We start from the raw sequence: 13373 nt of genomic DNA, 5'->3' as shown, positions 1-13373 counted from the left end.
TGTGATGTACACTCACGAGAATCTGAAGTTCGCTCTTCCTCATCGTCAGTATCGTGCTGAGTCAAAGAAGTTCAAGTCAACGTTCCTGGCTAAGAAACCATGCACTTTCCGTGGATAAACTAGCAATGGTGGTTTAAGTGGCACAGATCAATGTTACGGTGTTTGTTCTAATTTCAATTCTGTATGAAGGTTGGTTGTTTTCTTGTTGCAATTTGGTATTCATTCTTTGTGTGTTGTTATATGAGGATCAAGAACCACAATTAGACACATTCATCACACCTATGCTCTATTCCCTTTTAGTAAAACAACTGTATATGCCCGTTTGAGAGTGTTTCAATCACAATGATTGATAGAAGAAGTGGAAGCAGTTTCACGGGAGAATTCCCATTATTACCACGTTTCCCCATTAAGCTGGTAATGCACATTTTTTCTTGAATTTGAAGATGTTCGCTTCCCGTGCTGCTCCTGCTGCTAAGGCATTCACTCGCGCTTTTACTAATGCAAGATTATGGTCGTAGAGTGATTATGTAGGGTGCTAAGGTTTCTGTTCTGGGTGCCGCTGGTGGTATCGGCCAACCCGTGTCTCTTCTGATGGCCATGAATCCCCTGGTTTCTCGCCTCTCTCTGTACGATATTGTTCGTACTCCTGGTGTGGCTGTGGATCTGTCCCATATTGATAGATCTTGCAAGGTGGAGGGATACAATGGTCAGGACAATCTTCTGAAGGTTCTGGACGGTTCTGATGTTGTGATCATCCCTGCTGGAGTCCCCAGAAAGCCTGGTATGACTCGTGATGATTTGTTCAACACTAATGCTGGAATTGCTATGAATCTCGCCAAGGCTTGCGCCACTGCCTGCCCTAAGGCTTGTATTCTGGTGATTTGCAACCCTGTGAACTCTACAGTTCCTATTTTCTCTGAGACTTTCAAGAAGATGGGAGTTCATGATCCTCGTAAGATTATGGGAGTTACTGAACTGGATTCGGTACGTGCTCGCAAATTCATTAGCGAGGCTCTTGGTATGTGCCCTTGCGATTGCAACATTCCTGTGATCGGTGGACATGCTGGAACAACCATCATTCCTCTGCTGAGCCAGCTTCCTGATAATAAGATCTCGAAGTTGGACGTTCCTGCCATCACGAAGAGAATTCAGTTCGGTGGAGATGAGGTCGTTGCTGCCAAGGAGGGAGCTGGATCTGCTACTCTATCCATGGCTTATGCTGGAGCTACCTTCGCTGGATCTGTCCTCAAGGGTCTCAATGGTGAGACTGGAATCATCGAGCCTGCTTACATTGAGCAGGATGTACTTGGATGCAAGTTCTTCGCTAGTCAGGTGGAGCTTGGTCGCCAGGGAGTTGAGAGAGCTCTTCCTATTCCTAAGAACATTACTGCTACTGAGCAGGCCAATATTGATGAGGCTATTCCTGCTCTTCAGAAGCAGATTGCTAAGGGTCTGCAGTTCACTGCTACCAACTTCAAGTAAAACGAAACTCTTCTATTATGATAAATGCATGTTTACTAATAACACTCTTTTACAAATGGAGATCATTCTTTCTTTTTTTTAGTGAACAAAGTTCTAGGCATTCTCTGTTCACTTGAATATGACTGAGGATACAAACCTGTTGAGTATCCAAAGTGATCTGTCAAGCGTCTATTACCCCAGTGAGAAAGGGGTAGTGAGTGATTTCTGTGATGACCTCTCTGAAGAAGAAGTAGTTATAGGTGGTAACAGGATGAGTAGTGTGTCTGTTGGGCATCGTGTTGTTTCCGGTACGGGTATATCTTTTGCCATCAGAAATTAGGTTTACAGGCAGGACCTGACTATCTAGACCATGCTAAACGTGATTCTATAGAGGGAGGGCGGCGATTGTCAAATGTTAGTCAGCGGTACCCAAATCCTGCTGTTTCATTGACAAATTTTGATTCCCCAAATAGAGCAAGCCTGGAATCTTCAAAACGAAGTAGGATTGTTGTTTGTATGTGATGATAGCCTCATTGTGTCCAACTATTGGTGATATTTGTTATCAAAGTACTTCAAACATGGAGCGGACCTCCAAGTTGCCTTACAAGCCAACCTCCTTATCCCCTTTTCCCACCATACATACAAGTGGTACTGCCTATTTCCCCTCTGTTGTTGAATATGATAGCAAACCCTCTGGAATTCCCTCATTTCAGTCGCAGCTTGAGGAGAATTCCATGTGCATTCAAGAACTGTGTCGTGAGATAACGCCTGCAAGTAGTCGTAATGAAAGCTTTTGCGAAGATGTCTCAGTCTTGTCATCGTTCCTCGATCTGGAGTTACCTACTTTGCATTTTTCTGTTTTAGACAGTGCCTAGTATAATTGCGATTTTTGTGTTTATTGACAAATAAGGAACCCTTGCTTCTTCTTCCATTCACAATACGTTGAGAGAAGATTCAGAATAACACGCCCATTTGGAAAGACTCTATTCTTGATATCCTTGTCATCTCTTACTTCCCTTTCCGTGAACACCAAGCACAGGTCCATGTATTGTCGGTAATTTGTCCACAGTGCTAATCATTAGTACCTTATCACGTCCAAACAAGATGAGACTTCCTTCCACACTTTCCCTGACATTCCACTAATGGATACTTTTTGTATTCTGTTGCACCACAAAATATACAATGATCCTTTTCTAAGGATAACTCTCTCCATGTTGATATACCAATAGGTTGAAATACCGAGATAGATTTTGCCATCTCTTCTATATAGTGCCTTGTTTCATCTTGCTGCTTCAAATATGATTCTATATAAGGATGATTCCTGAGTCCTACGATATTCACTGTTATTTGTTGCAAAATAGTTTATACAATTGGACCATAATAATTCAATGTCATCAACAACATCCTGAACACAATAATACAATCCCTTCTCCAATTTTGTTTTGATAATCGGGATATCGACATGAAAGCGAACAATTTCTGTGTACTGAGGCCAATCTAGTGTTGAAACAAGTGGGATGGATACCTTTGAGATAATCAATTGATTTTTCTTTACGAACAATTGGAGGAACAAGCGGAAGGATATTTTGCAAAAGCTCATTACACAATTCTCGATTCTTGACAACTACCTCCTTATTACTTTTTGTAGAGCTTTCAATGAGTGGAGCATTGACCAATACTGGTCTGGAGAGTGCTACACTAGCAACTTCCATATTGCAAGAATCATATGAATCAAACAAACAACGATGATAATCATACAGGCTTAAACCTTAATATTTCCTTTTGTCTTTACAGCTGTGGCCGTTTTCGTAGTCTTAGAAGACTTGGTCGAAGGCATTTTCTTCGTGGGCTTCTTCTTCTTACTGAGAGCAACAATACCGACAATACCGACAACAATAACAACAATGGCAACAACCACCAACACAATGATTAGCATCCAATTTGTCGGTTTCTCCTCGACGGTGATGGTCATGGTTGTTGAAGTACTGCCACCCTTATTCTTCACTGAAATCGTATACTTTCTCTGCTCCTGTACTTCATTAGGAGTTCCAGAAATGGTTCCAGTTGTTTGGTCAATCTGTAGTCCAGAAGGCAGGATTGGGAAGATAGTGACAGTAACTTCCTTACCAATGATAGTAGGAGTAAGAGGAGTCATCTGAACTCCTTGAGTGAGAACAAGATTGCTCTCAGTGTACTGGATACCCTTAGGAGACTCAGGGACACACTGGTTTGTTTCTTCCAGGAATCCATCAGCTGTGCAGATCCGGAAACGCACTCCAGAATACTGCTCAGGGCAAGAAGCGTAAGAATAATCACCAATCATAGCAGGAGGGAAATCATCAAGACGATTACAATCAGGAACGACTCTCTTGGCGAAGAGATAGTAGTCAGCAAGTTGGATCATACCAGAGCCACAAGAAGAAGAAACCTCTAAGGCTTCATTCTGACACTCAGTAGTTGTGACCTTATATTGATTATAAGCATACTGATTGTAGAAATCAAATCGCTTCTGCTGATAGTACTCAGTAAAAACGACATTCGTGGCTGTATGCAATAAGATCCAGTTCGTTCCATCATTAGAGCCATGAAGAGTCCAACCAGATGGATGACGTGTGTTACAGTCATTAGCACTTACTAAACCGTAGTTAGTAATAGGCTCACGACGATCATTGTTGTAGGCCCAGGTCAAGGTTACACCCACACACTGACTAGCCAGGAACTTTGTGCTGCTATTGTTATCAAAGGCCTTGTCACTTCCTTCACCTCCAGTAGTAGCAGGACTGGTAGTACCAATTCCATCCTTAACCATGTACATGTTATCCAGCACAAGAATGGCAGAAGCATCAAACGAATTGACAGCTTCATTGTTCTGATATCTGTGCATTTCAATAGCAAGGATATTCTCGCCTTCAACAAGCTGTTCACTAAGCACATATATACCAATCACATAATTGACAGGTACAGTCAACTCAGTTGTAGCAGGAACAGTGCTGTCAATATCATAGGTACGCATGTTCATGGAATGGATCTTTTCTCCGTTCAAATACACAATCATCCCAGCACGGGTAGTCACAGAGATTTCCAGGACTGAATATTCACTCATGGAGGTGGTAGTGAACTTCTTATAGTAATACTGCGTGACTCCTGTAGCAACAGGGAATGAACCAGGCATAGCAGATTCCCAGGAGCCAGGAGCACCAGAAACAGTATTCCATCCTTCAGGAGCGACACTTCCATCAACCAAATAGTTCCAAGTGGAGAAGAGAGGAGCGATCTCATAGCGGACATTGAAGTTGTATTCCTTCGACGTTACTCCAGCAGCGAGAGACTCTGTCAGCAGTTCAGCTCCATCGGCAAGACGGACAGTCACACGGTTCGAACCCCAACCAGATGTATCACTCTTCTTGAGAATCAAAGCATACTTTCCGGCAGTACGACACATAGGAATAGTGAATGTCTGATAATCAATGAGATAGGGTCTACTCTCCACAATATCTCCACTTGTGAGATCCTTCAAATCGAATGAACAGAGACTGGCTCCAGACTCCAACGTAAATACAAGAGAGAACGACACCATATCACCTGCGCAAATCTCAACAGTTACACTCACAGTAGTGGATTTCGTTTCACCTAAATGATTGATAGCCGAGATCGTGTGAATCGTCGTAGCATAAGGCTGCTCCAATACTCCCTTGATACTACCTGTATTGGAACTCATCACCAGACCAGTGGGAAGAGCAGGAGAAATCGTGAAGGAAGTATAGTAAGGAGAACTAGCTGTCACTTCAGGGAAGTCTGCACCAGTATATCCAACAAGGACACTTGGACTAAATGTCAGCTCAGGAACAGTAGCATGATCCAGATCTTCGAGATAGAACGTCAGATCAGCGAGACCAATATACATTGCAGTGGTATCACAAGTTTCAGTAATAGCCAATTTGAAGTAAGTGTAAGCCTTTGCAGCATTGGGCATGAAGAAGCAATACTCAGTGGCACGCATCTCAAAGTAGACATTCGTTTCAGTCTTCAATACATCCCAGTTGGTATTGTCGTTACTTCCACTAATGGTCCAGTCCCGAGGATCCTCAGAGGAGCTATCAGGGCTTGTGATAAAACAGTATCGGTTGAAGAACTCAGCGCGTGTATTCTCGAAAGCCACAGTGAATGCACTCAATGAATTCTTAGAAATTCTAGATTTGGTAGTTGGGTTCTGATCAATGATTTCTGAGGCACTTCCTGTATTGGAAGTGGCTGTGGTACCCCAATAACGAGGATTAACATTGGAATCCTTCAACAGTCGGAGGGCAACATCGAAATCGGAAGCAGCAGCAACTGATGAGACGCGAACAATGGCAACAGCAAGCGTGTTCGTTCCCTGTGTCAGCTGACTCATTCGTCCAGTGACTGATCTCCAATAAGCAGCATCCATTCCTCCAGTGGCTTCAGAGGAAGTCGAAATATCTCCAGCAGCAATATAGCGTCTGTAGATCTCGTTTCCGTTGAGATAGACAACAATACCAGCCTGAGCCTTTACATTCAGCTCAAATCCGTCAAATCCAGTAACAGAAGCCACATTGAAGGTTGTACGATAAAGTTGCAACTTTCCTACTGAGGGACGATTACTGTTCTGCAGAGTGGTCCAGGAAGAGGCATCGAACGAAGTTGAATACCAGTTCGCAGGGACTGAGTTATCAGCGAGATACTTGATTCCAGTGTTAGTGTCAGCAAAAGGAAGAACGAAGTCAGCAACGAGAGAGAATGAGTTCTCCGAATTGATTGATAGACGCGATCTGGAAACGGTGAATGCAACTCCATTGATAATGTATTCGATCGTAAGGAATGATGATGAAGACCATGTGGATCCAGACGAATGCAACATCTTCACTGTATATGTGCCTACTGTCAAACAAGTGGTTGCTGTAATTGTCGATTCATCACCTCCAACTCCATTCAGTACCAGTTCATTGTTAGAATTGAATACTTGGAAATTCTCCGTAGTCAGGGCACCATTCGTCTTCGTGAACTGGGCATATACTCCAGTAGGAAGATCACATCCCACAACCGATATGGTCAATGTTGCGGTGTAGGATTGACCATTAAACAGATGAGTTCCCTGAATAGAGTATGTAGTAGCATCCTGAGAGGCTGTGGGTACTCCAGTAATTCGTCCAGAATTGGCATTAAATGTCAGACCCTCTGGAAGAGCAGGGGTAATAGTGAAACCGGTGAAACCAACAAGAGTGGGACGGATGTTGACAGTATCGATGTTCTTACTAAAGACGTAGGTAGATTGAGGATAACTGAGACCAACAGCAACAACGGGTTGATTCGAAGCCAAAAGATTCCACTCCGAGAACTGCATGCTACTATCAGTACCAGCTTTTTCGGTAATCTCCAAACGATATTGATTGAAGGCAATAATGTTGCCAATCGTGAACGTTTTTGTTTCATATCTTGCACTCCAATTGATATTACTCTGGGAATCGAGAAGATAGAAGTCTTCTCCATCGAATGATCCATACAGATTCCAAGCAACAGGATCACGTGCTGGTGTATCATTTGCAGAAGAGATGGAATAGCGATTCACAGTTTCACGACGACCATTGTTGAAAATCCAAGTCGTAAGCACATTTCCGGAAGAGTGTGGGAAACACCACTTCGTCGAGGTACTACCATCAAAGATACTTGCTGTTCCTTCAGTTCCAGTGGTCAGAGGAGAGGCAGTGAATGTTCCATCGGTATCGATACAGCTTATGTCCGCTCCAGAGGCAATAATGATTTGAGCGTCAAAAGTTTCATCTCCAGAAACTGTATCAGCAGTAGCATGAACTTCAATACCAATCTCACATGTTGTAGAAGTGGCCCATAACTTGAGAAGAGTACTGAAAGAACGTTCTACTACATCAGTAGTAGCACTATTAGCATATGTGCTTGAAGTAACGGTATCAGGCATGTTCCAGTTCCAAGCTTCTTGTCCATTGATATACAGAAGGAATCCAGTGTTAGTCTTGACTTTGATCATCATGTAATATGCAGAATCAAAGCTTCCAATGGTCAGAGTTCTTCGGAAATAACGAGTAGTAGTTGTAACAGCGGGGAATGAGGAACCCTCAGTCCAACTCACCGTCTGCGTTGTCCATCCGGTGCTGCTTTGGGCCTCATTGGTGTACTTCCAATTTCCTCCATAGAGAAACAAGTTCTCAAAGACGACAGAAACTGTAGTAGAAGTTCCAGTGCTAAGACGGTATGTCCCAATTGTCAGTGTACCAACAGAAATGGTCACTGATGAACCAGTAGTCCAACCATCACCATAGGTATCTGTCATAACCAGAGTATGTATCGTAGGGTTCAGACAAGCCTCTACAACCTTTGAGGTATCACCAGAAACACCAATAATTTCAACCACCGCAGTACCACTAGCGGTACTGCCTTCATACAAGTACATCTTCTCCTCGTAAGGCCAGGATGAGTAAATACGATTAAACGTGACTGCGATCTTCCCACTAGTACAGTCAATAGCAAGTGCTAGGGATCATATATAACTGAAAAAACGTTACTGGAAGCAAAAAGCAAGAAATAGAAGTAGACCAGGATCATTTTAAACAATAATGTCTAAAATGATCTCCATGATAATTCTGGAATCTGATTGGATAAGAGAAGTAAAAAGATGCGTGGCAAATTCCATCATCTCTTGCTTTTATATATGATGCCAATAGTTTTACCTGCCCTTTGCATTATAAATTCATTCATTTGTTGGTTCGACTACTCAAGATCTTTTCATGATCTACTTTGATGCTAAAGGGCTCTTAAAGGGTACACTCACAGCTAAAAGAACATGCATAATAGTTATAACCAATGCCTATACATTGCCATCAAATGGCTTTGAAACTGTTGAAATAGGATGATAATGATTGCATTAGTATCAATAGCCTGTTATTTCGTTACTAGTATATCTATCAGTATCTTCCAGAAGTTGTTCTTTTGTTGACCCCACAATTTGAGTAGAATTGTAGAGAGAGAGTAATAAACAATACATAATCATATTCACATACCCTCTAATGAGGAATTGGGAAGAGAATATGAAGAACTCATCAGAGGGTAGGATAATCCATTTGTCTCTCGCATTTCATTGTTCTTACTAAATAGACATTCAAATCGTAAGTGAATTTGTCATTTGACATGAATCAATTGAGTGAATGAATAATTATGAGAACAGTTTGTAACTGTTTTGAGTAGATGGGTAACTGGCTTGGAAGATTCCTTAAGATGAAGAAGGATATGCGTATCCTGATGGTAGGATTGGATGCTGCTGGTAAAACAACAATTCTGTACAAGTTGAAGTTGGGTGAAGTTGTGACTACAATTCCTACAATTGGATTCAATGTTGAAACTGTTGAATACAAGAATATTTCTTTCACAGTGTGGGATGTTGGTGGTCAAGATAAGATTCGTAACTTATGGAGACATTATTATCAGAATACTCAGGGACTTATCTTTGTTGTTGATTCAAATGATAAGGCTCGTATTGAAGATGCAAAGAGTGAACTTCATAAGATGCTTCAAGAAGAAGAATTGAAAGAAGCTGATCTTCTTGTATTTGCTAATAAGCAAGATCTTCCTCATGCGATGTCTGCTCCTGAATTGACTGAAAAGTTGGGACTTCAGAAATTGACAGGTCGTCAATGGTATATTCAAGCTTGTTGTGCTACAACTGGAGATGGTCTTTATGAGGGTCTTGATTGGCTTTCTGATATCATGTCTAAGAAGTAACTTTGCTGTGTATACCTGTTTCTTATCCTATCCTTTCTCTTACTATAGGTAGTGTGGGTCCTAACAAACATGTTCTTGTTGCGTTACTAAATTAAGAAGAGGGAGCAGTAGCTTCTTCAGGTTTCTCCTCTGCTGGTTTGTCTTCAACAGGTTGAGGTTCCTCTTGTTGAGGTTCCTCGGATTTAGGTTCCTCAGGTTTTTCAGCCTTGTAGAACTTTGAGTAAGCATAATAGCCACCAAAAGCCAATAGAGCAGAAAGAAGAGCAATGTTGCAAACAGCACAGACAGTCTTTCCTGCTATATATTAAATCTCAAGCATCATGTTGAATACATCCCGACATCCCAACGAATCCTAGAATTGTATTTTGAATCTAAGGTGGGGAGTAAAGCCGAAAGGCCGGCTTGCAGTAACGGCTTGTTTGAGACCAATAAATCCTCTCGTTTTACAATCCATTGAAAATTGACTGTAAAACAATAACTGAAAACAAACAACTACTACCACATTCCTTGACTAGTCAGTTGCGATTCCAGCCAATAGGAGTCTACTCTCTCCCTTCACCATGTCAAGTTTACATATTTTGAAATCAAGAATTACAAGGCAAATATAACCAACAGTAAGAACAGAAGCCAAGATGATTGACTTAATCATCATATTGGAGTCTGAAGTGATAAAGACACCAAGAATAAACTGGATACAATTACCTAAGGCTTGCCACATCTTCAGATTGGCCATAGCGGCATTACGTTCACGGTCAAGACCATAGAACGTTTGAAGAATTGCTGGTGGCTACGATAATACAGGCATAGCAAGAGTACCTGGGATTCCCACACCGAGTCACCAAGAGCTAAAAGAAGAATCATCACAATCACTACAATCCAGTCCCACACAATAAGTGGAGAGTGAAAACGATAGAAGATAAGAATGAGAAATGCGATCATTTGGGCAACATAGGCAACAAAACATGTCCCACGACGTCCAAGGCGACCTGTTGTCATCTTTCCACAAGCATAGGAGACTACAGTTAATGATGAGTGGCAATCTGACAAAGCGCATTGGATCCGTAAAAGATAGCAGTGATAAATAGAATCCATGCATTACCGAAGTATGGTTTGCTGATTTCTCGAGGGATATCACCAACAATGAAGGCCAGACTAGAATGAAGACATAATCATATACTCACCTCATACCGTTAAACGTGATGAGAGGAATCATCATTACCAACTTCACCGAATGAACTAGTAACGAGAGAGTCTCAGTCATCGACACATACTAGACTAAGAAACCCTCTGCATACATACATTCAATTCATTGTTATTAGCTGACTGAGATTCATATGGCTTCACATTAGGAAGGAAGATTAAACAAATCAAGGCAATCACAGAAGCGACCACCAACACTACAAACACAATCTATGGATCAGTAGACTTTCGTTCCATCACATTGTCAGCTCCCGTTGTAAACAAACGAATCAATCCACAGATGGTTGTACCAACACAACTTGTAAACTGAAAAATAGAAAAGAACAATCCATTATATTCATTGGCTGTATCCGCAAAACCTAGATGTAATGAGCATAAATGAATTCTACTCTTCTCAGAATTACGAGAATCCCAAAGAGCACATCGGCCAAGATAGACACCTTGAGCTGTCCATAGGATGGCCGCTCCAATGCCATTGATAGCATTGCATGGAATCTGAACAGCTGGATATGGCCAAAAATTGGACGCAACAACTACCACATAGGCAGTACATCCAAGAACCATCGATATACTAGAAATCACTTCTATTTCACATTAACAACGAAGGATTCAGTTTGGCAACAATTTTTGGTCCAAACACAGAGAAGAAGGCAAACATGCCATAAAGACAACCAAGATTGATGTATCCGAGATAACTAGGTCGATCGCCAGAACTATGCTCAATAGTGGTCTGCATAGTCTATCCGATAATCACTCATAAATTAGTAAACCTGAGAAGAGTTGAAAGCAAAGAAGATGAAGAAGAAGCCAATACTCAACTGGAGCACATCCCGATAGTGCTTTCCATGAGTTTGTTTTGAAACTAGATTGTCTCGAAGTTCGTTATTCATCATTGTGATGATAAGTGAGGGGTGAACAAGTAAAGTGATTTCTTTAATAATCAACGATTCATGCTTACCAAACACAATTCATTTATCCCCATAGTTAAAACGTTGGCTCTTTTCTTCTAAAAACAGATCATTGCAATTCCATCCTGCGGATTGCAGTTTGGAACGAAAAACTTCATATGTTGCGGTTACATCTACATGTTACTTTGTGTCTAGGCCAACCATTCATAGATTTAATACTCAGTTGTTTCTGGATATCAAACGAGAGGTCCTGAACGGACTGAATTTCTTTTCTCAGTACATGAGCGTGATAGTAGGCTTTCAATTGGTCCTCTGGACTAGTCCATCAACAATACAATACAGTCAAACGTAGCATCTTCCTTCAATGTGATTCCAATAATTGTCTTCCTTCTGCGCTCATGGTTGACAATCGAACGAAATAATCCTTGTTTCTATATCAGAAATCATATGAACACGTTACATAGGAGCAACAACTGACGATATAGTGCTCCTTCTCAAAGATACTCAAATACTCCCTCATTTCGCTAGCACTTTTCGTAATCGAAAGGGTTGTTTTCAATGGAACGCCTACAACCACAGAACGTTTATTAGTTCCATCATCACTCTTTACCCTCAGATACGGCAAATAGAATCGTTCCATGTTACCCACACTTTCGGGTGATAAAATGTCTCCCGTATTCAAGTAGTGCGAAGTAACGATCTCTCCTCTCTAATACTGAGTCAGTTCAATCATATGCCACTTGATAGTTGATCGTAGGAAGACTAACGCAATGTAATGATCGATAGATACAAAAGAGAGAGATGGAACTAATGCACAGACTCGACATCACCACATATTCCATATGACCAGAACCAATCCAATTAGAAAGAAGGATTCCAAGAAACGTGCCGAAAACAGTGATAGCCACTGTCTGAGATCCTTCCTTGGCCGTAAGATCTCCCATATTGTGGGCATTCACAAACCCATAGCGAATACCAGCCCGTGTAGCACTTCCAGCTAACCAACTGATGTTCTTCCCCACATTAGCAAGTGTGGCAAAGAAGAGGAAATAACGAGGGAACAACGGAGTAAGCACTTCTAACCATGTAGATATCTCCAGAAGCCAAGCTGCTAGGATCCGCCAGCCACGGGAATCAGCATCAAGACGACTATTCACAAGTCTACATATTAGCAATATGAACTATTCCAACGCCGTAAATGCCATTCCTCCCAACTGACCTAAACCATCCTTTAAAACCCAGTTTAGAGCAGCAGCCATCGGAATGGACCCTGCACCCATCCCAACAGCGAATCTACCTCATTAGATAAGATATAAATGGGTACAGCATAGACTGTGTACTGAGAACACCTCCTGCTGCACTCAAGCCCATTCCAAAGGCGGCCCAGGAACAATACTGAAGATACTTTCCCTTTACGGTTGATGGATATCCCTAATTCAAATACGACAAAGAAGACTACTCGAGGAAGGAAAACCTCAGACAACTTGATTCTAGTTGTTTCTTTCAAATTCGCAGTGTCAGTTAATAATTTCCAATTCAGCGACTACATAATAAAGAAAAACCACATCTATGACATTCCTGGATGAAGTAATCCTTTTTGTTTCATCATCATAGTGCAATCCCCTTCGTTTTCCCTTATAAATTTCATACAGTTCGGGACTAGAAGTAAATGATCACCGTAGAAACAACATTTGAGACTCTCTATGATTTCCATCTTGGTTCTGTTGACAGTCACCAGCGAATCGATTGAAGGAGACAATTCCTACTTTCCTCAAATAATACACCGATGAACACTTCGCAACACAGTGAGGAAGTTGATCTAACCTTCTCAATGAAGTGAACATCTCAATTCATTACCAAAATACAAACAAATGACAATTCCACGATTAACACAAACAACTACCTGATAAAATCTAATGAATCAAACAAACAAAACAAATGCAGCAAAGTTACTTCTTAGACATGATATCAGAAAGCCAATCAAGACCCTCATAAAGACCATCTCCAGTTGTAGCACAACAAGCTTGAATATAC

The 13373-nt window shown here is 41.4% G+C and overlaps 6 protein-coding genes across 6 annotated transcripts; 2 read left to right on the top strand and 4 right to left on the bottom strand.

Annotated features, from left to right (window-relative positions):
- Window positions 1-498: 498 nt before the first annotated feature.
- Window positions 499-1482, top strand: JH06_4435 (hypothetical protein; the record flags this gene model as incomplete). The annotated part of the gene is given in 2 exon segments (XM_014670013.1): window positions 499-519; window positions 532-1482. The coding sequence occupies 2 exon segments, from the start codon at window positions 499-501 to the stop codon at window positions 1480-1482; spliced, it is 972 nt and encodes a 323-aa protein (XP_014525499.1).
- Window positions 1483-2469: 987 nt separating this feature from the next.
- On the bottom strand, window positions 2470-3173 carry JH06_4434 (hypothetical protein; the record flags this gene model as incomplete). Its single annotated transcript, XM_014670012.1, has 5 exons — window positions 2470-2532; window positions 2563-2654; window positions 2685-2765; window positions 2794-2958; window positions 2987-3173. The coding sequence occupies 5 exons, from the start codon at window positions 3171-3173 to the stop codon at window positions 2470-2472; spliced, it is 588 nt and encodes a 195-aa protein (XP_014525498.1).
- Window positions 3174-3223: 50 nt separating this feature from the next.
- JH06_4433 (hypothetical protein) lies at window positions 3224-7906 on the bottom strand (the record flags this gene model as incomplete). Its single annotated transcript, XM_014670011.1, has 2 exons — window positions 3224-7828; window positions 7865-7906. The coding sequence occupies 2 exons, from the start codon at window positions 7904-7906 to the stop codon at window positions 3224-3226; spliced, it is 4647 nt and encodes a 1548-aa protein (XP_014525497.1).
- A 791-nt stretch (window positions 7907-8697) lies between these two features.
- Window positions 8698-9231, top strand: JH06_4432 (hypothetical protein; the record flags this gene model as incomplete). The annotated part of the gene is made up of 1 exon (XM_014670010.1): window positions 8698-9231. The coding sequence occupies one exon, from the start codon at window positions 8698-8700 to the stop codon at window positions 9229-9231; it is 534 nt and encodes a 177-aa protein (XP_014525496.1).
- Window positions 9232-10253: 1022 nt separating this feature from the next.
- Window positions 10254-11089, bottom strand: JH06_5004 (hypothetical protein; the record flags this gene model as incomplete). Its single annotated transcript, XM_014670009.1, has 6 exons — window positions 10254-10383; window positions 10413-10501; window positions 10531-10641; window positions 10672-10790; window positions 10821-11002; window positions 11031-11089. The coding sequence occupies 6 exons, from the start codon at window positions 11087-11089 to the stop codon at window positions 10254-10256; spliced, it is 690 nt and encodes a 229-aa protein (XP_014525495.1).
- A 975-nt stretch (window positions 11090-12064) lies between these two features.
- JH06_5003 (hypothetical protein) lies at window positions 12065-12598 on the bottom strand (the record flags this gene model as incomplete). Its single annotated transcript, XM_014670008.1, has 2 exons — window positions 12065-12500; window positions 12531-12598. 2 exons carry the CDS (start codon window positions 12596-12598, stop codon window positions 12065-12067), a joined length of 504 nt encoding a protein of 167 aa, XP_014525494.1.
- Between the last annotated feature and the right edge of the window lie 775 nt (window positions 12599-13373).

The sequence above is a fragment of the Blastocystis sp. subtype 4 genome, assembly GCF_000743755.1.
Source record: "Blastocystis sp. subtype 4 strain WR1 chromosome Unknown seqid_0352, whole genome shotgun sequence".
Taxonomy (NCBI): domain Eukaryota; class Bigyra; order Opalinata; family Blastocystidae; genus Blastocystis; species Blastocystis sp. subtype 4.
Note: the sequence above shows the minus strand (reverse complement) of the source record. Positions and strands in the feature narration are given on the sequence as shown.